Below are 20,947 nucleotides of genomic sequence, written 5' to 3'. Positions count from 1 at the left end.
GTAATTACGGCGTTTCCTGTCTAATCTATTCTAACCTGCTATACTCTAAGCACAGACCTTTGCTAAAGTCATATGCAGCTGCCGAAAAGAAATGTTTTACAGTGAGAAAATATGGATCTGCTGGGGACTGACGACCGGGGTTTGATTGTTGTAATTATATAGCAGGTTGTGGCCAAGTACTGCAACAGGGTGGCCAATCCTGCTCTGGTGAGGCAGTGCGTTACCGGTTATGGTCACCGAAATCAAGCCGCACACCAGGCCTGTTTACGCAATTTTATCAACACGCGGATTTTTTTTAATCCGGTGAAAAATTGCGAGGCACCGGGATTCGAACTGCGGTCCTCGTGTACTCGAGACGGATACTCTACCTCTACGCCAACGCTGCGCCGCTGCGAAGCAATTGACCACCGCGGTGGTTAGACCTGTTACGCAGCAGAGGGTGTTAAAAATACGTGGGTCAGAACAGGCCGCCACTGGAATCTGAAACTGGCAGCGTTTAACGCGAGAACGTTATCTAGCGAGGCGAGTCTAGCAGTGCTATTGGATGAATTAGAGGGCAGTAAATGGGATATAATAGGGCTCAGTGAAGTTAAAAGAACAAAAGAAGCATACAAGGGGCTAAAAAGCGGGCACGTCCTGTGCTACCGGGGCTTAGCGGAGAGACGAGAACAAGGAGTCGGATTCCTGATTAATAATGATATATTTGATAACATACAGGAATTCTATATCGTTAACGAGAGGGTGGCAGGTCTTGTTGTGAAACTTAATAAGAGGTACAAATTGAAGGTCGTACAGGTGTACGCCCCTACATCCAGTCATGATGACCAGGAAGTCGAAAGCTTTTATGAAGACGTGGAATCGGCGATGGGTAAAGTCAAAACAAAATACACTATACTGACGGGCGACTTCAATGCCAAGGTAGGCAAGAAGAAGGCTGGGGACAAGTCAGTGGGTGAATATGGCAAAGGCTCTAGGTCTAGCAGGCGAGAGTTATTAGTAGAGTTTGCAGAACAGAATAATATGCGGATAATGAATACCTTCTACCGCAAGCGGGATAGCCGAAAGTGGACGTGGAGGAGCCCGAATGACGAGACGAGAAATGAAATAGACTTTATACTCTGCGCTAACCCTGGCATCGTAGATGTGGACGTGCTCTTCAAGGTGCGCTGCAGTGGACATAGGATGGTAAGAACTGAAATTAGCCTAGACTTGAGGAGGGAACGGAAGAAACTAGCACATAAGAAGGCGATGAATGGGTTAGTGGTACGAGGGAAGATAGAGGAATTCCGGATCAAGCTACAGAATAGGCATTTGGCTTAACTCAGGAATAGGGCCTTACTGTTGAAGCAATGAACGACAACCTTATGGGCATCATTAAGAAATGTTCAATAGAAGACGGTGGTAACACAGTTGCACAGGATACCAGTAAGTTATCGTAGGAGACGAATGATCTGATGAAGAAAGGAAAATGTATGAGAGATTCTAACCCTACAGCTAGGATAAAACTGGCAGAACGTTCTAAGTGAATCACCAAGCATTAGACAGCTCTCATAAGGAAGTATAGTATGGATAGATTTGAACATGCTCTCAGGAACGGAGGAAGCTTAAGAGCAGTGAAGAAATTATTAGGAATACACAAGAATCAGATGTAAGCGTTAAGAGACAAAGCCGGCAATATCATTAATGATATGGATGAGATAGTTCAAGTGGCTGAGGAGTTCTATAGAGATTTATACACTACCAGTGGCACCCATGACGATAATATAAGAGCGAATAGTCTAGAGGAATTTGAAATTAAGCAAGTTACGCCGGAAGAAGTAAAGAAAGCCTTGGGAGATATGCAAAGGAGGAAGGCAGTTGGGGAGGGTCAGGTAACAGCAGATTTGTTGAAGGATGGTGGGCAGATTCTTCTAGAAAAACTGGCCGCCCTGTATACGCAATGCCTCATGACCTTGAGCGTACCGGAATCTTGGAAGAAAGCTAACATAATGCTGACCCATAAGAAAGGGGACGCCAAAGACTTGAAATCAGCTTACTGTCCGTTACCTACAAAGTATTTACTAAGGTAATCGGGAATAGAATAAGGAATACCTTAGACGTCTATCAACCAAAGGACCAGGCAGGATTCCGTAAAGACTTCTCAACAGTAGACCATATTCACACTATCAATCAGGTGATAGAGAAATGTGCGGAATATAACCAACCGTTATATATAGCTTTCATTGATTACGAGAAAGCGTTTGATTCAGTCGAAACCTCAGCAGACATGGAGGAATTACCGAATCGGGGTGTAGACGAGCTGTATGTAAAGATACTGAAAGATATATATAGTGGATCCACAGCCACCGTAGTCCTGCATAAAGAAAGCAACAAAATCCCAATAAAGAAAGGAGTCAGGCAGGGAGATAAGATCTCTCCAGTGCTATTCACAGCGTGTTTACAGGAGGTATTCAGAGACCTGGATTGGGAAGAATTGGGGATAAGAGTTAAAGGAGAATACCTTAGTAACTTGCGACTTGCTGATGATATTGCCTTGCTTAGTAACTCAGGGGACCAACTGCAATACATCCTCACTGATCTACATGCTCACTGAGCCATTTACGTTAGGTAGTGAGGCACGGGAAGTGGTAAGGGAATACATCTACTTAGGGCAGGTAGTGACCGCACATCCGGATCATGACACTGAAATAATCAGAAGAATGAGGATGGCCTGGGGTGCATTTGGCAGGAATTCTCAGGTAATGAACAGCATGATGTCATTATTTCTCAAGAGAAATGTGTGTATCGGCTGCGTCTTACCAGTACTCACGTACGGGGCAGAAACCTGCAGGCTTATGAAAAGGGTTCTACTCAAAAATTGAGGACGACGCAGCAAGCTATGGAAAGAAGAATCATGTGTGTAACGTTAAGGGATAAGAAAAAAGCAGATTGGGTGAGGGAACAAACGTGAGTTAATGTCATCTTAGTTGAATTCAAGAAAACTAAATGCGCATGGGGAGGACATGTAATGAGGAGAGAAGATAACCAATGGTCATTAAGGGTTACAGACTAGATTGCAAGAGAAGGGAAGTGAAGCAGGGTTGCGGCAGAAAGTTAGGTGGGCGGATGAGATTAAGAAGTTTGCAGGGACAACATGGCCACAATTAGTACATGACTGGGGTAGTTGGAGAAACATGGCAAAGGCCTTTGCCCTGCAGTGGGGGCAACCAGGTTATTGATGATGAAGGTGATGATGACGATGATGATGGCGATGATGAAAATGGGTCCCGTATACCGTTAGATACTTCAGAATGGTATTGGGATTGAAGAATCCGCTGAGGACGGATTTTTCGGCCACTCTGCCTATTAGAGCATTGACTATGGGGTCGTGGAAGAGCACGTCACTGTGGGGGATTTTTGGTCTTACATAGCAATTAGTCTTTATGTCGGGCAACGACCACGTCGTGCTGCGTGCTGCTCGTACGTTGCGTAGTTATGTCTTCTTTAGACGGCATTTGCCTGGCTTTGAGCGTTCCTGTAGATGTCGATTTGTAGTTGCGCCATCATGATTTTTGTCACTCGTTTTGCGGCAGTGGATGTTCTACGGCTCTTCAACGAACAGGAACCAAGCCGAGCCTCCATCGGTTGCAGTTTTCAGATTGCCGCCTAAGGCTAATGAATCGGCAATGGGCAGGGTCAGTGGACATTCAATGCTTCGGCCAGAAGTGGCGTATTTACGTAGGCGGGAACGTACTCAATCATGGAGGAAGGAAACTAAGGTGAGGCCCCAGCTCCTTCGCGCGCTAGGTGAAAAGTGTGGAGGAAATGACCTAGTAGGTTGTCCTTTTTCTTGGCGTGTTTTTTTTTTATTTCTTCGCTGTAGCGACCACTCCTTTCGGGCCACTATAGCGGCTTTGGTATGGTTCTGTGCACTCTCACGTGTTGCTCCGTAGGTTTCGTGCCGTGGCAAAGGCGCCGTGCTGGAAGGTTTGCGTTAGTCTCCGTGTTTAAATTATTGCGCTGCGTTATCTGGACCGTGCTTTCCCGGACGTTGCTGTGGCCAGATGGGACAGGAAGAACTAAAGTTCGTGAAATGAACGCGCATGCAACGCTGTACACAATGTACCGCGCCACGGCAATGGCAATGGACGAAGGAATATCCGCGTGGAATTTTGCCCTCTTGCTAACGTGCTATGCTAATCATGCTAACGTGCCAGCGCAGGCCGAAACTGATGCGTTTCAGAATCTGTACAATGAACGCCTTGCAGGTCAGTGATTCCTGCATTCTACAGCGCACATGATGCATTTGGGGCACGTAGAACGTGCGTTGTGAATGCATTCTTAGTGTTCAGTAATAACTTGCTTTTGTGCATTCTAAAACACATGTTGCATAACTGTTGCTTGTTCCTCGCAGTACTCGTGAAAGCACGACATCTTTTAAGCAGAGCGCGTTCGAGGTTCATGGCACACCTGCACAGGTGTGCCTCAATACACGTGCTGATAGAGCGTTACACAGAATATGTGCATTTTGCTGCCCTCGGCACCGTGTGCCTGCCAGCCGACGCTTCATCCTGGAAGATGAGAAAGAAGCGGCTGCTTTGACTTAAGGAACTAATCCTGCCGACTGCAGGCGTACCTTATCTGTGCGCGCGAGAACCGCAGGGTAGTGAAGGTTAGCGGATGCGCTGCAACAGTCGGTAAGGCTCCCCAGAACGTACGCCTGCGAACACATCCAACGGCTGTTCCATGGTCGCACGAAGATCCGCTCTACGCGCGTACTGTTCTGCACCTTGCGCCGGCTATCACAAAATTTCGGTTCCGTGATGCCCCACTTACAGCGGGAAGAAGGCACCTCTGGCCGCGGTCAGTGAATCTAAACGCGGACTCAGAAATAACTGTCTGCCTCCTCGCCGGCCCGCTGTCGTACTAATGCGCGTCAACCCGAATTTTGTTCAATAAAGCACGACGATTCCTCAAGCCACAGCAAGGATATGTGTTTGTGCTCATCAACTCCAAATGGATCGCAAATGGGACGGTGTTTCGTACGCGTCTCCAGTGCGTTCTTGTTGTGCAGTGAGAACACGCCCATTTTATTTCGTATCACCAGACGTCTAGGTCGCAAGACCGTCCGAGAGCCCCAGGAGATCCAAGCAATGAAAATCAAATAGAAGGGAGCGTTGAAGGCGAGCTTTTTAGAAAAACGCAAGAACTGGGCAGCGCCCGGTACCTTCAGTTGATGAGAACAGTACAGTTGTCTGGCCTTATAACGCATGTTTATTTTTATAAAAGCCAGTTAAAGCAGCCGATTCGACCTCATGGCCGAATATGCGAAGTTCATTATGAACTTCTTTCAACATGACTTCGGCAACGGTAATGCAGTGAGACATCGCGATTGTTTAGTATTACTGCGGAGCGCGCGCGTCCGAGCAGCCCGGTTGCGCGCAGCGCGGCGAGGTTGCGCGAGAAATGTAGACAACAGAAGAGAGCTGGCCCGATAGGCGGAGCAACGCCATGAGCAACGCCAACTTAGGGCTTCACTTCGCGTCACAAAGAGTGACATCAGGGCCTCTCCTGAGTTTCCTTCCTCTGTGTAGTCGAGGCATGCACTGAGATTCTGCGTGGAATTAGGAGATGTCATATGGTAGTTCGCCTTCCTGTAGATATGGCGTGTCGACTGCAAAGCCTCGTCTTCATACCTAGAGATATGGGCACCGTTGATAATGCTGGCCCACTTGCCTGCAGTGATAGCAGAGCGGGCGATTGTAGTGGGTGCTCCATACGCTTCATCTTTCGGGTTTGCGTCACTCAGACAACCATTACGGTGAATGATCGAGAGTATGCGTATCTAGATGGGCAGCAATTGCGATAGGATTGTGACAGGTCTAAATTCTTGGCGCTCCTATCATGAATACTTCATTTGGCCTTGCTGCACATGCGCTTAAATACTGTAACATCTTTATACATGTTTTAATGCCAAACAATATATCAGCGGAGAGTCAAGCATTGTCCTGTCGACTTGTTTTGTGTCCGCGTCTTAGGTGCGCTGCAATCTCCAATATGAACTTACTAAAGGTCGTAAGCCGCGGAGAAATGGTCACAGCAAAATGCTAAACAATGTGTGCACTTCAATATGATCTGATACAGCGCGTTTTATGTTCTGTACGTAATAAAATTGGTTGCGCAGTTTTGGAAGAGTTCATTCTGATCCTACTTTGTTTAGTTACTCATATTTTGTTTTTATGCGCGTACCCCACGGTAACTGCTTAACAATGGGATCTTATCTTAAGAATTCAAGTTGACTCGTACTCACAATTAAGTAAATTGCGAAAGTGGGCATTTCCGAGATATACTGTGCTGGCGCATTGTTTCTTACACTTCTTGGCTGCAGAAAATCCTGGCAAATAAATAAATGTCAACAAAAAAAACGAGTATTGCACAAAAGCCACGCACACAAGAAAGAAGAAAACACGGGCGCTTCCTCTCTTCTTGTGTGTGTTTTGGCGCAAAACTCGTTTATTATTTGTCGGATAACCAACCCAGCTGTTCACACTTCTAAAATAAATTAAACCTTCTGTTATGCGCTATTTGTCAATATTTCATAGTCGCCCAACTCGGAGAGTATTCGTGGGGTATCAGTATTTTTTCATCTAGAGATACAAAATACTTCATTTGTTACATGGAGGATACCGCTATTGGTAGTCACCATGCATTCAGACGTTACGGTAATACTTATTGTAAAGAAATCGATATGAGATTCAAAAACATTATGACCATATCCAAGACAAATTTATCATCGCTATGTCTCAACGATGCGTTGCGTATCACTGAGCATTTGCACACTATTTAATTCAAGCAGAGACGTCTGGGATTTATCAGCATAAAAATATTATTAGAATCACCAATTTCTGTCGTTTTCATTTCATTTGCTGGAACAGCAGCAGGTTTTTTAACTCACACCGCAACCTTCACAAAAACCACTAGCACAAGACGGGCTTTTCGTACACTATAATATTGACTGCTGTGCCCCCGCAACAACTGCCTTGACGTCATCACTCTAAGTCCCTGCTTGACTCACGAAAACCTGTTTTATTTACTAGTCGAGAAAGTTGTGTTAGGTTGCTGATCAACGGTTGTCGCATACAATACTCAATTACGCCCTGTCCTGAGACAGGAGACTTGCACTTGGTGGCGACAATAATGCTAATGTATCGCGGCGCGAAAGTAGCTACGCGCTCACAACGCCGTAATGTGCATCCGCCTCACCACCTTTTATTTATATCGCAAACGTAACGGTGTCATCAGGCCGGATCATCACAATATTTTTACCTTTGAAATAGCGCAAACAAAAGTAATGCTTGTCCCCGGTGGCCTTTCTGTTCTCCAACTCCATGCAATGGAGGCACTGCAAAACCGGCTTGTGGCATGACATCTCTGGAACCACATGGCAGTATGGACGCGTGAGGTTTTTTTTTCTCACAATTGAAGAATAAATTATTTCTCAGTAATCACCACGCAGATGTCGAAACACAGACATACTAATGAAACAGCGCATTTGAACAGGATACGTTTTACCTATGAATGCTCGCAAAAACGAGATTTGAGGTCAAAAGAGCATTGCTTCTAAGAAAAATTGGCCGACAACTTCCACTGCTATTCAAACGAAGAGCAGAACAAAGAGCAGAACAAAGAGCAGAAGAAAAATGTGGGCGCAGGCATTGCTGTGGTTTCTCAGTCATTCGCTATGCTCTCAACTGATGGGGTGCAATTGTTGCAAGACGTCAAACACAGCTCCCGCTTCAGCTATCAGTCTAACACTCACAGTGGCAGCATTGCCGAGCTAAAGTTGTGCGTTTCGCCATGTTGTTCTCCGCTATACATAAATAATTACCAGAAAAACATGCCTGTCTTAAAGAATGGGGCTTATGCTAAGCAAATTTAAAAAATTACCGACGATTACGTTACTTGCTAATGCGAAATTTGAGCGCAGCAAATAAGCTGTTTCACCTTTCCGATAGATTGAGGCAAAGAAATCGAGCAAGACATGTATGCGCTATCACAGAATTTTTTTTTATTTTTCGCACGTATTCCTTTAACAAAGACTCCACTAGGTAAGCTTCTGCTTCGGCGGCACGCACCTCTGGATTCTGACGGCGACGGCGCTGGGCCTCTGCTCTGGCAGCTCGTTTAGCAGCAGCAGCAGACGGAGGACTTCCATCGGTCGTCTCGCTCATGGCTCAGAAAGAACTGGCAGATAATTTCGCAGTGGCGAACGGCAGCGGCAATTTAGGCTCGGGCGGTGCACATATACAGATCCGCCGCCACCGATCTGGCTCTCTGATTGCCACCGCACAGGGCGAACGGCAGCGGCAATTTCGGCTCGGGCGGTGCACATATACAGATCCGCCGACACCGATCTGGCTCTCTGATTGCCACCGCACAGGGGTTGCATTGGAGGAGGAGCGAAGAAAGGAATTAAGTTCGAGCCGGCGCTTTGACAACCGGAGACTCGCAGGAAGAGGGGGGAGGGGGGCGGCGTGTACACCCAGCGGCAAACGATGGGGGCAGAAGCGCGCGCAGCAAGCGGACAACACGATAAAGGGAGGAGGGAAGAGATAGCAGCGACTGACTGATGCCGCTGACGCCGATAGTGAGTCAACCCCAGCTGCGGAGTTGGTTTCAGGGACAACGCCGCCGATGCCGACACAAACAATATGATACCCTCGCTTCCGCAGCGCTAAGAACCAGGTGTAGCCGTGGGAAGGTGGTCACGTATTCGTCGACGTGGCGGGGCCTACGTGAAATAACCGGCGCGTCGGCAACTGAAGAGCACTCTATCCGCCACACAAGAACAGGGGGGGGGGACCCTTTCCTCCTCTTTCTGCGTGGCGGCGACGGTGTTCTATGCAGTCACGTTATCTTGACTCTCTAGCGGCGTCAGCGGCATCCAGCGGTATCAGTCGGTCGCTGCTAGCGCTGGGGGGATGAAAGGGGGGCGGAGCTGGTTACGAGGCCGACGACGACGCGAAACCCAGGAACGGACGCCAAAGAGCTGCGCTCTAAAATAGTCTCGCTATGGAGATACTTTACTCGGTCGGTGCACTTCACTCGAGCCGAGGGCTGAAAACCTTGACGAGTAGCGCAGAAAGCATGGATAACGAAAGACGCATCATTGTTGGTCCATTTTAATTGCGCTACTCGTGAAGGTTTTCAGCCATGAACCAAATGGCCCAAACAAAAGTTTAATTGAAGTCGTCGGCGCCATTTCAAGGTGGTTGTCCATGGACGAAACCTGGAGTAGTGCTATGAAACGCTGCCGCACCTTGAGCAGAGAAGGCCCGTCGCCTCGACTTGGCTGATTCGAGGAGAAGCGTTGAGTGAAGACATGTTTAAGAATACGAGGGCTAAGCTTGTATCGCCCGCTCACTCTTGCACGTTTTCAGTCGTACATACATGATACAGTGCGCGGCGGCGATTTTATCATCTTTGCACATTATGGAGAAGGTAGCGGCGATGGTGACGGCGACGGCAGAAATGCGGCTGGAGTGTTATTTTCATTACTATCGTAGTATGACAATTTGGACTAGAAACTATCCAAAAGAAAGGGTGGCTCTGCATGATATACTTTCGCAGGGTGCTTACTTTGTGTCTGATACTTTGAAATTCCTTCATAAAATTTCTATAACTGTATTGCATACTCGAGATACTTGTATGTGCTGGCTATTAAGGCACAGAACTTGTAGGGTCCCGCAGAGACCATGTCACTTTAAGCCGATTATAATAATATTTAAACTGTCAGACTTTAATAATATATACCTCTTCAGCATTACGGTAGACGCCACTAAGATGGTATATTTTTCTTCTAGGTCTTGACCCAGCTGGGCCCTTGTTTGACATCGCGAAAGCGGCCTTGTCGAAGGATGACGCGGCCTTTGTTGACGTCATACACACCAATGCAGGGAAATTATTTGATATGAAGCTTGGAATTATGGGGCCGATAGGGCATGTTGACTTCTACCCGAATGGTGGCAGCAAACAGCCAGGCTGTGACGGTAAGAAGCAATGGTATGCTGTTATTATTGCCCTAAAAGTGATCGAGTTCATATAATTTATTGGCGAGCCAAGTAATTCAGGAGGAGCTACAGGTTATCTCTCGCACATTGAGGCGAAAGTTGTACCCATATTAGCGATGACGAACTTGACAAGCTTTGGGCCTAGCGCGTAGGCGTCTTGTGATATTGAGTATAACTAGAGTGCTTATCCACCAAAAGCACATAAGCATAGAAATATATCAACTATTTTGTCGAACGTTGCATCTTTTTCGACGGTTCACGTGGCTATTTCATATTTCTCTTTCGCACGTGTACCGCGCGATTTAGGCTGGCCAATGAATGTAAATCCCTTGGCAACATCCTGCTGTAGTTACCAACGAGCACTGGAGGTAAACGTTTGTCTTCTCCTGGCCTTATCCTGAGCGGCGCAGGAATACATGTCTATGTACTCTGAAGTTCACATGGCATCTACGCGGAGTTACTTCGGCCAGACCCTATTAGGCATTACAGTGCACTGCACAGTAAAATATAAACGAAGCCACAGTGGTATGTTCGGCAATATTTCGACCTCCCCAGGTGCTTTATTGTGTTTTTGGAGCACAGCGCGTGAGCTTCATTTGCATAACGCCTCCGTGATGATACAAACACCTTCATGCGCTTAAGTGTACGGCAACTAAGGCCGCTGTCTGCTGTGCTAAGGAGTGCTACATCATAGCGACGGAGCCAACGCGGAAACGGTATCCAATGTTTCTGAAGAAGCTACCTGTAATAAACGTCTAAATGAGATATGTCCACTTAGAACTTATTTAATGCTTTGTGGCTCTAGGGGGGGGGGGGGCTAATGTACTAAGGGTGTTAGGATCGACCTGCAGGGGTACTGCTCTGCAAAGCCATTTCAGCCCGCTGCACCTGCTCCGATCGACCCGCGGTGGTGGCGCCCTTCTCAGAACCAGCAAGGACAACGCTAACCACCATGAACTTACTTCGGAGAACTGCGGACTATGGCAGGTCAATCTACCAGGTGCCACGTTCGGACAATCGGTGACGGCAGCAGGGCGGGCCACGTTTGGCGCCCAACGTATTGTTGGTGAGTTGCCGGGTCTTCATGGTCTCTCTCGGCAGCAAGAGTTTCCCTCCCCCAAAAGGGTGCTTTGCGGTGCGTGGGCCCCAGGATTCGTCACAGTCTGCTGACACTAGTGGCGACTACAGGAGAAAGGCAGCTTTGGAATTTAGAGGCGCTGGCTGCGGTCAGGCGTGACCACCTGACTACGGGGATGCGCTCAACTCGGGTTCGGGGAAACCAGTGCGTACGTGTGTGTGCAAGCCCTCCAACTCGAAGGCGGCTTGGATCGATGAGTGGTAGAACGGTTCTCTCACCTAAGGAACTAGGGACCAATGCAGTGTTTATAAGTAGCGGTTGTAGGCTGCTTGAGGGTGCTCGTCGTCGTGCTCGTGCTCGAGAGCTGTGTGCTTGTTTGCTGTATGCTCGTCTTACGTGCTCCATTTGGCAGTCACGCTAGACTGTGTAAATGTATCCCATGTTCAAATGTAAATAATATTTAAATAAACCCTGCACGTCTATATCCCGACGAAGAGCCAAGGTCCGCCTTACAGTTACGGCCACCAAATCTTACAACTGAATGGCAGCGGTGAGATCGGCTTACGGCTCGTAGATTGGCCTACGACTCGTAGCCAGCAACGGCAGCTCACGGACTTTGGCACGTGGTGACCGACCGGTATCCTGATCAAGTTGGAGGCGACTTGAGATTGACCACCACTTGCAACAGACTCGACATGGCGGAGAAGGACTGGTGATATGGTGGCGCTTCAGTGGGTAAGCGTTTGGTTTTGGCTGTGAGATTTGCCAGGCTTCAATTTCTCTGTGTGTCGATTTGATTCGTTGGGAATATATTACTTGTATTTTGATTTGCGTGGGTATCGCAGCAAGTATTGTGTGACAGCAGAGCCAAAGCTTAAAGTAGCGACCATGGTCCTGTTGCGTTTGACGGGAGCTGACCTGTTGTGGTAGTGTGAAGATCTGATGGTAGACTTAGAGGAGGACTTGACGGGAGCAGAAATTCGTAAAACCATTTTGCAAAGCGGCAATGATTTCAAACTCATTGAAAAACTATGTAAACTATTTCTAAGCAAAAGACAGGAACAGGAATCAATTAGACAAGAACGCCAAGAGCGCAAACGAAAACGCCAAGAGCGTGAGCAAAAACGGCAATTGCTTGAAAAAGAAATGGCAGCAGTGAACAAAGAAATACAAGATTTGCAACAGTTAAACGCAGGAAGCCAACAGCGGCATAAAAAATCTGTAGGCTGGACGCAGCGAAAGTGGGAGGAAGTAGACAGCAGATTTTGGTCGAAAGCTAGGAGAAGGAGTAGCACCTGCGATATTAGCAGTACGATCACAAGTGAACTCGAAGTGCTAGCAGTTAACGATGCCTTAGTGGCAGCAGAGGCCCTTAAAGCCCAGAGTGAGAGCGACGGGGTGCTGTGCCAACAGAGCACTGTAGAGACAGCTACGCCAGCTGAGAATGAATTGGCACAGTTACCGCGTGTGTGCGTCGCTTGTAATGTTAGCGAGGCTGTTAACGAAGTCGAGAGCACTGCTCACCCGACAGACGCGAGCACCCATGTCAGGTTAGATCTTGTACCGAAGTGTAGTGCCAGCTGGACGATGCAGTTGAGGGCAGTTCGCAGGATTCCGAGCTCCATAGCTCAAGGGAAGACAACCGCACTGTTCAGGGATCAGCGCAGCTCTCCGCCAGTCTAGGTTGCTAAGAGAGGGATGATTTAGTTAGGAATCATTCGAAATGTGCAAGTGAGACAGCGATAGACACCGATGAGCTGTGTGACGATGCACAGCATGAGTTGGGCAATGCAGTAGATAGCAGTTCGCAAGAGTGCGAGTTAAATAGCTCGAGTAAAGACTGCTGCATTGTTCAAGAGTCGGCTGAGCTGTCCGCCAGTCGAGGCAGAGAGAGAATAGATTTAAATGAAAGTCACTCAGACTGTGCGGGTAAGACTGTGCGGACTGTCCGGGCCGACGAGATGTGTACCGGCCAGCATGAGGCGCGAGAAGGCGGCATGAAAGGGACTTCAAAAAGAAAGCGCCGTAACAAGAAGCACCGTAAAGATCGGAATGCGGTGGCTGATGTAGCGCAGCCAAAGATGGCGAAAGACGCCGAAAGCCAGGGCGTGAAGAAGAGAAAGATGTGGTTGTCGTTGACGATGTGCGCGCATAAAGCACGTTCAGGCCACCGGTCAAAAAGAGACTGAGAAAAATGTTCTGCGTGAACGCGGACAAAGGGCATGGGGCAGTTTCGTTCCTCTTCGTTCCGTCGTTCTTTTCGGAATGCAGGATGTAGTGCGAAGGAGCGCAAGGTGGCAGGACGAGACGAGGTGGTAAGGAGTCGCGAGGCGGTCAGTAGAGTTCGAGATGAAAGTGGGGCGCCAGGACGCAAATTGGCCAGAAACTGTTACGTGTAGAAGGAGCTGATTGTGTGTCAGCCCTTTTGTTGTTCCTGGGTAGCCAGAAGAGCTTTCAAACCGCGACCACCTCGAGTACGGCTCAAAAGTGAGTCAGTCGAAAATGCTTGGATCTGGAGGCCAGGAGAGCTTCCGTAGAAATAAAGCATGTTTTTAGTTTTGTTTTTTGAGCAATGGAAAATTTTTCGCGATTTGAGGCTAGTATTTCTTTCAATAAGTAAGGTATGAGCTCTGTTTGTCTTTTCGTTTGAGAAGCTCCGAGGTTTGAAAAAGGTGTTTTATGTAAACATTTAGACTCGCCAGGTGTGCATTAATGAGTAGATAGGCTGTCCTTTTTTTGTGCGTGTGTGAGTAACCTGGAGGTCAAAGTTATCGGTGAGAGGCCTATGGTACGCGCGTGTGTATTAGTTAACCATATTTTTTTATAGGTGCACTTGACTTTTTTAAAGTTAAGCGCGTAGGCTTGCAGAGTGCACAATTTGCACTGAGAAGCGTTCGTAGTTCCATTAGGGCGTGTCCTGTGCGGACGGAAGGAAGCAGCATGTTTATGAATGGTTTGTTCGTGTGTGTGTAGGGCGGCCGTGTTCTGACTTCTCTAGCGAGCGTGCGTGGAACGAGTTATTAGCAGATGCATTTCTTTAAGGGTTCGGCGGAGTGCGTAAATTACGCAAGTTTAGTCCGTTTAAGGTACGTCTCCTGCATAGACTAAAGGAACAAATGTGAGTTAGCATGATGAAATGCTCACGTACGACACAAGTACGCGTTCTGAATAGAGACCACAAAGCTAGTGCAATTGTGATTACGTTCCTGTGGAGTTGACCAGACTGTTCAGTGGCCCCAATAAGTGCGATAAGTACGCCACTGCGATAGGATAAGAGCAAGCTGTTCGTGAAGTTAGGCTGCTTATGTTCAGATATTGGTGGTTGAGAGCCTTCGGTTTAGTGCTGCGTAAACCTTTACTCTTATGCAGCGCGGCGGTCAGGTTTGGTCGAACTCAAGGAGAACGTGAACGCTCGCTTTGGCGGCACAACATTTTAGGGCAAACTGTGGGGTTCCCAGTTGAGTGGCTTGCATTGAAATTCTGATAGGAAGCGCCTGGTGAGTTAACAGCTGATTCCGAGCGTTTGAACGCTGAGCGGTATTGTGTTGCCGGGATCGACTCTTCTGTGCCAGTTGTTGTGAGATGCATGAAGGCATTCGAAGTGCGCAGGGGTTGCAGAGAGCAAAGCCATCTTCTTGCTCGCCAGCCATTCTCTTCCTGATCAACGATTGTCAGCACTGGCCAGGCGAGATTTTCCGGGTCATGGAGGAGCTGTGAAGATCGGCCTGCAGGGGTACTGCTCTGCAAAGCTATTTCAGCCACACTGCACGTGCTTCGATCGACCCGCGGTGCTGGCGCCTTTCACAGAACCAGTAAGGACAGCGCTAACCAACCATGAACTTACTTCAGAGAACTGTGCACTACGGCAACGTCAATCCACCAGGCGCCTCGTTCGGAGAATCGGTGAAGGCAGCAGGGCGGGCCACATTTGGTGCCCAACGTAATGTTGGTTGATTTGCCGGGTCTTCATGGTCTCTCTCGGCAGCAAGAAGAGCTCCCCCCCCCAAAAAAAATAAAAGGGTGCTTTGCGGTACGTGGACCCCAGGATTCGTCACATTCTGCTGACACTAGTTGCGACTACAGAAGAAAGGCAGCTCTGGAATTTAGAGGCACCGGCTTGGGTCAGGCGTGACCACCTGGCTACGGGGAGGCGTTCAACTCGGGTTCGGGGAAACCAGTGCGTACGTCTGTGCAAGCCCTCCCGCTCAATGGCGGCTGGGATCGATGACTGGTTGAACCGTTCTCTCACCTAGGGAACTAGGGACCAACGGACTGTTTATGAGTAGCGGTTGTAGGCTGCTAGAGGGTGCTCGTCGTCGTGTTCGTGTTCGAGAGTGTGCTCGTGCTCGTCTGTGATCGCACTCGTGAGCTGTGTGCTAGTTTGCTGTATGCTCGTCTTGCGTGCTCCATTTGGGAGTCACGCTAGACTGTGTAAATATATCCCATGTTCAAATGTCAATAATATGTAAATAAGCGCTGTACGCCTAGTTCCTCCCAAGTTCCTCTCTATGACCTGCAACCCTTACAAATGGTCGCAGCGGTGACATCGTCCGACAACTCCTGCAACTGTATGTCAGTAGTGGGATCGTCCGACAACACTTACAAGGGTCTCAAAGCCTTGGCTTGCGCGGAGCAATTCCTAAACTCGTTTTCTCCGGCTTTTCAATGAATAATTTTGTGGTCTAGTAGTTAGAGGATCGGGCATCTGGGAGAAGTACGTTCGAGACCAGGTATTAGACACGTAATTACATTTTTATTGAGTGATAGCGCCCACTTGGCGTCTACGTCAACACGTGTAGTGTGCTCGCCGCAAGCGTTTAGAGGATATAAACGGACAATAAAGACGGACGACTACTACATATTTCCTTAAAGAAATGATTACATATTACGTCAAAATGTATTATTGACTCCAAAGAGAGAGAGAAGGGAAGACGGAAAGGCAGGGAGGTTAACCAGACTGAGTCCAGTTTGCTACCCTACACGTGGGGAGGGGAATGGGGAGGGAAAGAGGGAGAGAGAGAGAACTTAGGTGTAGGATGTCTATAGTCGGGCACTCAAGTCTGTTGCCCTCAGGTAGCGACAAAGCGCTCGAACTGCTTTCTGGGCCAATGAGCTGTGAGGCCAGGCTCCCAAGATCTTCGCTTCCGTAAATGGCCTGTCATCCAGTCTATTCAAGGCACACTGGAGAGTCGCACGTTGATTATCGAAGCGAGAACTGTGGCACAGAAGGTGACTGATGGTCTCTGCACACTTGCACTTAGCGCACATTGGTGAATTCGCCATTCCAATACGGTAGCTGTAGGAGTTGGTGAATGCTACTCCTACCCACAGCCGACACAGCAGTGTTGCGTCACGTCGTGGAAGGTTCCCTGGTAATGTAAGGTTCAGTGATGGGTCGAGGCTGTGTAAACGACACTTAGAGTTCTGTGGTGTATGCCAGCAACCTAACGTGATTGTACGAGCGAGACTGCGAAGCTCTCTTGCAGCGTCGACTCTGGATAAAGGTATAAGGAGTGTCGGTGAGCCAGCCTGGGCACGTCGGGCAGCGTCATCGGCGAGGTGATTACCAAGTTTCCTAGAAAGCACACCGACGTCTTACAGCATGACGAAAATTAGAAGGTACCTCCCAAAAAAAGGAAAGATGGAATGACGTTTCGGCTCCCCCATGAGAGCCTTGTTTACCCCAATGAGAAAGAAAAGTATACCTCATTGTGAAGAAGGCTCCCATGGGGGCACCGAAGTGTCATTCCAACTTTCCTTTCTTGGTCAGTGCCTTCTAATTTTCGTCATGTGCACTCCCGACTAGACGGGCTGTCAGACCCTTGACTTCAAACGTGTTATTGAAGTTGCACTTTTATTTACGAGATCCCTTGACTTATTCTATATATTTCATTTAATCATTCTGTATGTGACACTGAGCCCTCCAGAATCCGTGTGCGCAACTATAAAAGAAGGGGTACAATTAAGTATCGCACATGTAGGTGCATACAGCTGTCATCATTATTCTTCCAAGTAGAAGCCTCAAGAACCTTGTTTCCCATCGTCAGAATGCTCTGTAGATGTGCGACCTCTTGCCCATGCCCAACTTATAATGATGAAAAAAAAGTTTCGTGACGAGGCTGAAGACCTTTATTACTTGCCAATTACATATCTGTTGCTTCGGTAGCATTTCCTATGGCGCATAATGAGGAACCATGAATCAATAAATACAGCTAGTATTTCAGGGCTCTGAAGCTGTCGAGGTCCCAGATGAGGATGTGGTCGAGAAAGCCACCGGGCAGAATATAGTGGGTGAACGCTTACTCTACACCAAACTCCTCCTTCATGAACTCTCTTTAGCGGCGTATCGAAATCGTGCAGCATCGGCATATAATGACGTTTCCTCTCTTCGACCTCGACTAGCGTTCACGCTTTCTGAAGTGGGATCCTGCCAGCAATAAAATAGAGGCACTGAAATGTTTAGAAATAGACATGGGCATGGTTATTTGGAGGGCAACTTGCCCCACCATGACGTAACCATAGTCCGCGTGTGCGTGCAAGGAGGCTTAAGTATATTTGACTTCGAAAAAAGTACAGCACGATCACGTAACCCTATTCCTAAGGCGTAAAACTTTAGCCTTAAGTTTCAGCTAGAAGAAGGCGCATTCTCACTTTTTTCAGAAAAGTGCGCCTTACAACGCGCCTCACTTGCTAAGCGTCAAAAGCGCTGGATTGAACCTGGTAAATGTGTTAAGTGGGTTGAGCAAGCGGGAACAACAGCAGGTGTGCAAGGTGCTCCAATAGTTTGAGCATCGGACCGCTGTGCTGAGCAATCCGTGTTTGAAACCGACCGTCGAAGGAATTGTTCAGGACACTAATGCGATAGTGGTTAGGTACAAGCGCATGGAATATAGGTCATGCTCTAAGTATCAAACAGCCGGCACAGATGCTGGTGATGCCCGTTGTATTGGCTCTCCCGATAGATGATTGCAAATATGTTATTGTTGATGTAGAGATGTGTGCCCATGGTCTAACGCGTACAACATTTTTTTTTGTTGTTGTGCGACTGGATTCAGGTAGGAAACAAGCCTTTGGAAACGTATATTTTAAAAGAATGAGGTGCTCCCAGCTAAGTACAAGCCCATAAATGTCGGAAAATGTTAGTAGCCTAAGAATACGAGTCACAATACTATAGCAGCATATAAGTGCAAGAATCGGATGAGCTTGTTTGCGGGATGCCCAATGCAATCTTGTTCCCCAAGTGTGTCTGGTGTTTAACTAATTAGGGGTGAGTGTACTTATGAAATTACAGCACGACTTTTCTTCGTAAATTATTGAAGAAGAAAGGTGTCGTTTTTCATAGTATACAATTTTGCTAACAAGGGCATTGTTAAGAAGACGCTACGGCAGTTCTTCTTCAGCAGCAAGGCGGAACACTATTCGCGTCACGCAAGCAATCACATTACAAAGATAGAATCAGTGGTAACATTCTAGTTAGTTCCAAATCGTAAAGTAGCCTCTTGCACTTAGGGATAACATGTAGCTGTTAGTGGGTGAAATGCGGTTCCTAGAAAAACTATAAACAAAGATGTGTTAGTTTGCATTGCGTATATGTATATAGCGTTACATGAACATGAATGCAGACGCACTTTATAAAATATGCCAGGTATATGTGGAAGCAAATGTGGCTGGCTTGTTCTAAACCTATAGATTGTGTTTTCTTTTTACCAGTAGTGTTCCAAAATATCGTGTCTGCTGGCTGACGAAAAATAAGAGACAGTGGCTAGTATAAAGGAAGTAATGGTAACATCGAAATTAGTATTTTTCTCCCGATGGCTTAGTTGCCAACCACAAAAACGATAATAATCTTGCGTTCAGCATCCCCCACTGTAAAGCAGACTGGGAATAGCTCGGAAAGTTACCAACGTACTCTCGACGTGTGTCAGACTGACTGAAATATACTGCAATTGCCATGAACTTCAAGAGGTCTTCGGTACAGCAAGCATAAGCAGCTGGAGAGCGAGAACACGGAAAACCCGTGTTTCGCCAAAGTGATCTAATTACGCCAATGTAAAAAAAAGAACGCGCTACTGTGAACATATAGATATATCGGTGAGGGCTGCTGTTGACATCAATACTCAGACATCATCACCGCGGATGGGTCAGTTGAGATAGCACCGCTCGATATGTGTAGCAAGTTGCTCATACTTGCGTGCCATGGTTCGAGATATTGAGGGCTACGTACTTGACAGCTGTAGCTTTATACTGAATTACATGGCGTGGCATAAGACGCGTTGATCGATTGCGATCGCTAGGCCTAGCGATTGATAATACCTTTAACCACAATATTTCACGTCTCCTAAGTTTGGTCCTTTTGTCAAGCAGATCGCGCACTAATTGGCTGGAGCCTGGCACGTACACGGTTTCATAAAAGATGGTAAATTTAGCGCATTCATCAATATCCTATAATTTGATGTGTGTTTTCTCTTCCATGCAGGTCTTGACGTTGGCTGCAGCCATAAAAGAGCGCGAAAATTATTCCTTGCATCAATAACTTCGCAGTGCGCTTTCGCAGCATACCCATGCGGGAGCGATTGGCTTCGACTCGTTGATTACCAAGACGCAAGTGACTGGTGGTGCTATCAAGAGATGGGCTACAACAGCGTACACCAACTAGGGAGAGGGAACTTTTATTTGATGACAACAGCTGAGCCACCTTACTGCGTTAAAAAACCAAGTGATATATATGGAGATCCGCGTTTCGATACTGGAAACAAGCCTTATACCCCCAATGTGCCGCTTTGAGTTGGAATGCCTCGAATTCATCTCTCAAGTCGCCTAATTTATCATTACAATGTAGTCTACATGTTAGTTGGCAAACGCAGCGATGCAGCGGTCAAATATTTTTTCACCACGTCCTTTACCGCGCACGAGTGCGATAATCCTATCAGTGAACTGCACGGGTTCTATGAGGCCAATAAAATGGAATTGTTCGGAAGTGTGGAAACTGTGCTAAAGAAGACATAGAGGTTTCGCAAGTTTTTCGAACAATGCGCGTATGACACCGAGAGTATAATTCTAAACCGTGAACGAGTAGGCCCGCAGAGGTTGAAATGTGAATGATTAGTGATGACGCCACCTCGAACCTGCCCACAACGTCATGGACTTCGAACAGCGTCTCTATGTGTTCTGAAAAAATTGCAACAAAATAAATGCATTTTATGTTAAATAATCAAAACACTCAGCCTGTCTTGTTGAAAATATTTCATATGTGCGGATGGGACTGTGGCTTATTTACCATCAGTTTCTCTCGCCTTAAAATATAAAATTTTTTTATTGTTGTACAATACTGTAGCCTGGCTCTTCTTTGTAGCATCATTTATCACAGTGTTATTGCTGTCACCTCCTCTTTGTGATGCATGGCTCCACGAAATCTCTTGTTCGTTGGTTTATCGAAAAAAAAAAACACCGCCGTGGTGGCTAAGCGGTTATAGTTCGCGCTGCCAAGCACGAGTTCACTGGATAGAATCTCGGCCGCGGTGGCCACATTTTGATGCGACCAAAATGAAAAGACGCCTCTGGCCCACCCATTCGGGAGACGTTAAAGATCCCCTGGTGATCAAAATTATACCGGTGTCCCCAACCACGACGTGCCTCATAATAAAATCGTAGTTTTGGCAGGTAACACCACAGAATTCATTATTTAATTCTTACAATTTTCAGGTAAGAACGTTTTTTTCTACTTTGCGACTCAGCAAAGATGCTTAAACCAATATCTTACTTTACACAACAGTTCCTTTCTACATAAAAAAAGCATTCGATTGTACGTGCATTTTGAAAA

At 47.2% G+C, this 20,947-nt stretch overlaps 1 protein-coding gene across 1 annotated transcript in view; it reads left to right on the top strand.

Annotated features, from left to right (window-relative positions):
* The window catches only part of LOC142587061 (lipase member I-like), an 82,667-nt gene extending 62,415 nt beyond the window's left edge, over window positions 1–20,252 (top strand). Inside the window, exons 6-7 of the mRNA XM_075697946.1 lie at window positions 9,843–10,028; window positions 19,604–20,252. Of these exons, the coding sequence (XP_075554061.1) occupies window positions 9,843–10,028; window positions 19,604–19,911 (494 nt within the window). The 3' untranslated portion in view covers window positions 19,912–20,252. The remainder of the gene's footprint in view (window positions 1–9,842; window positions 10,029–19,603) is intronic.
* The last annotated feature ends 695 nt before the right edge of the window (window positions 20,253–20,947 follow it).

This window comes from Dermacentor variabilis, chromosome 7 (genome assembly GCF_050947875.1).
Source record: "Dermacentor variabilis isolate Ectoservices chromosome 7, ASM5094787v1, whole genome shotgun sequence".
Taxonomy (NCBI): Eukaryota; Metazoa; Arthropoda; class Arachnida; order Ixodida; family Ixodidae; genus Dermacentor; species Dermacentor variabilis.
This window is presented reverse-complemented; position numbering and strand designations above follow the sequence as displayed.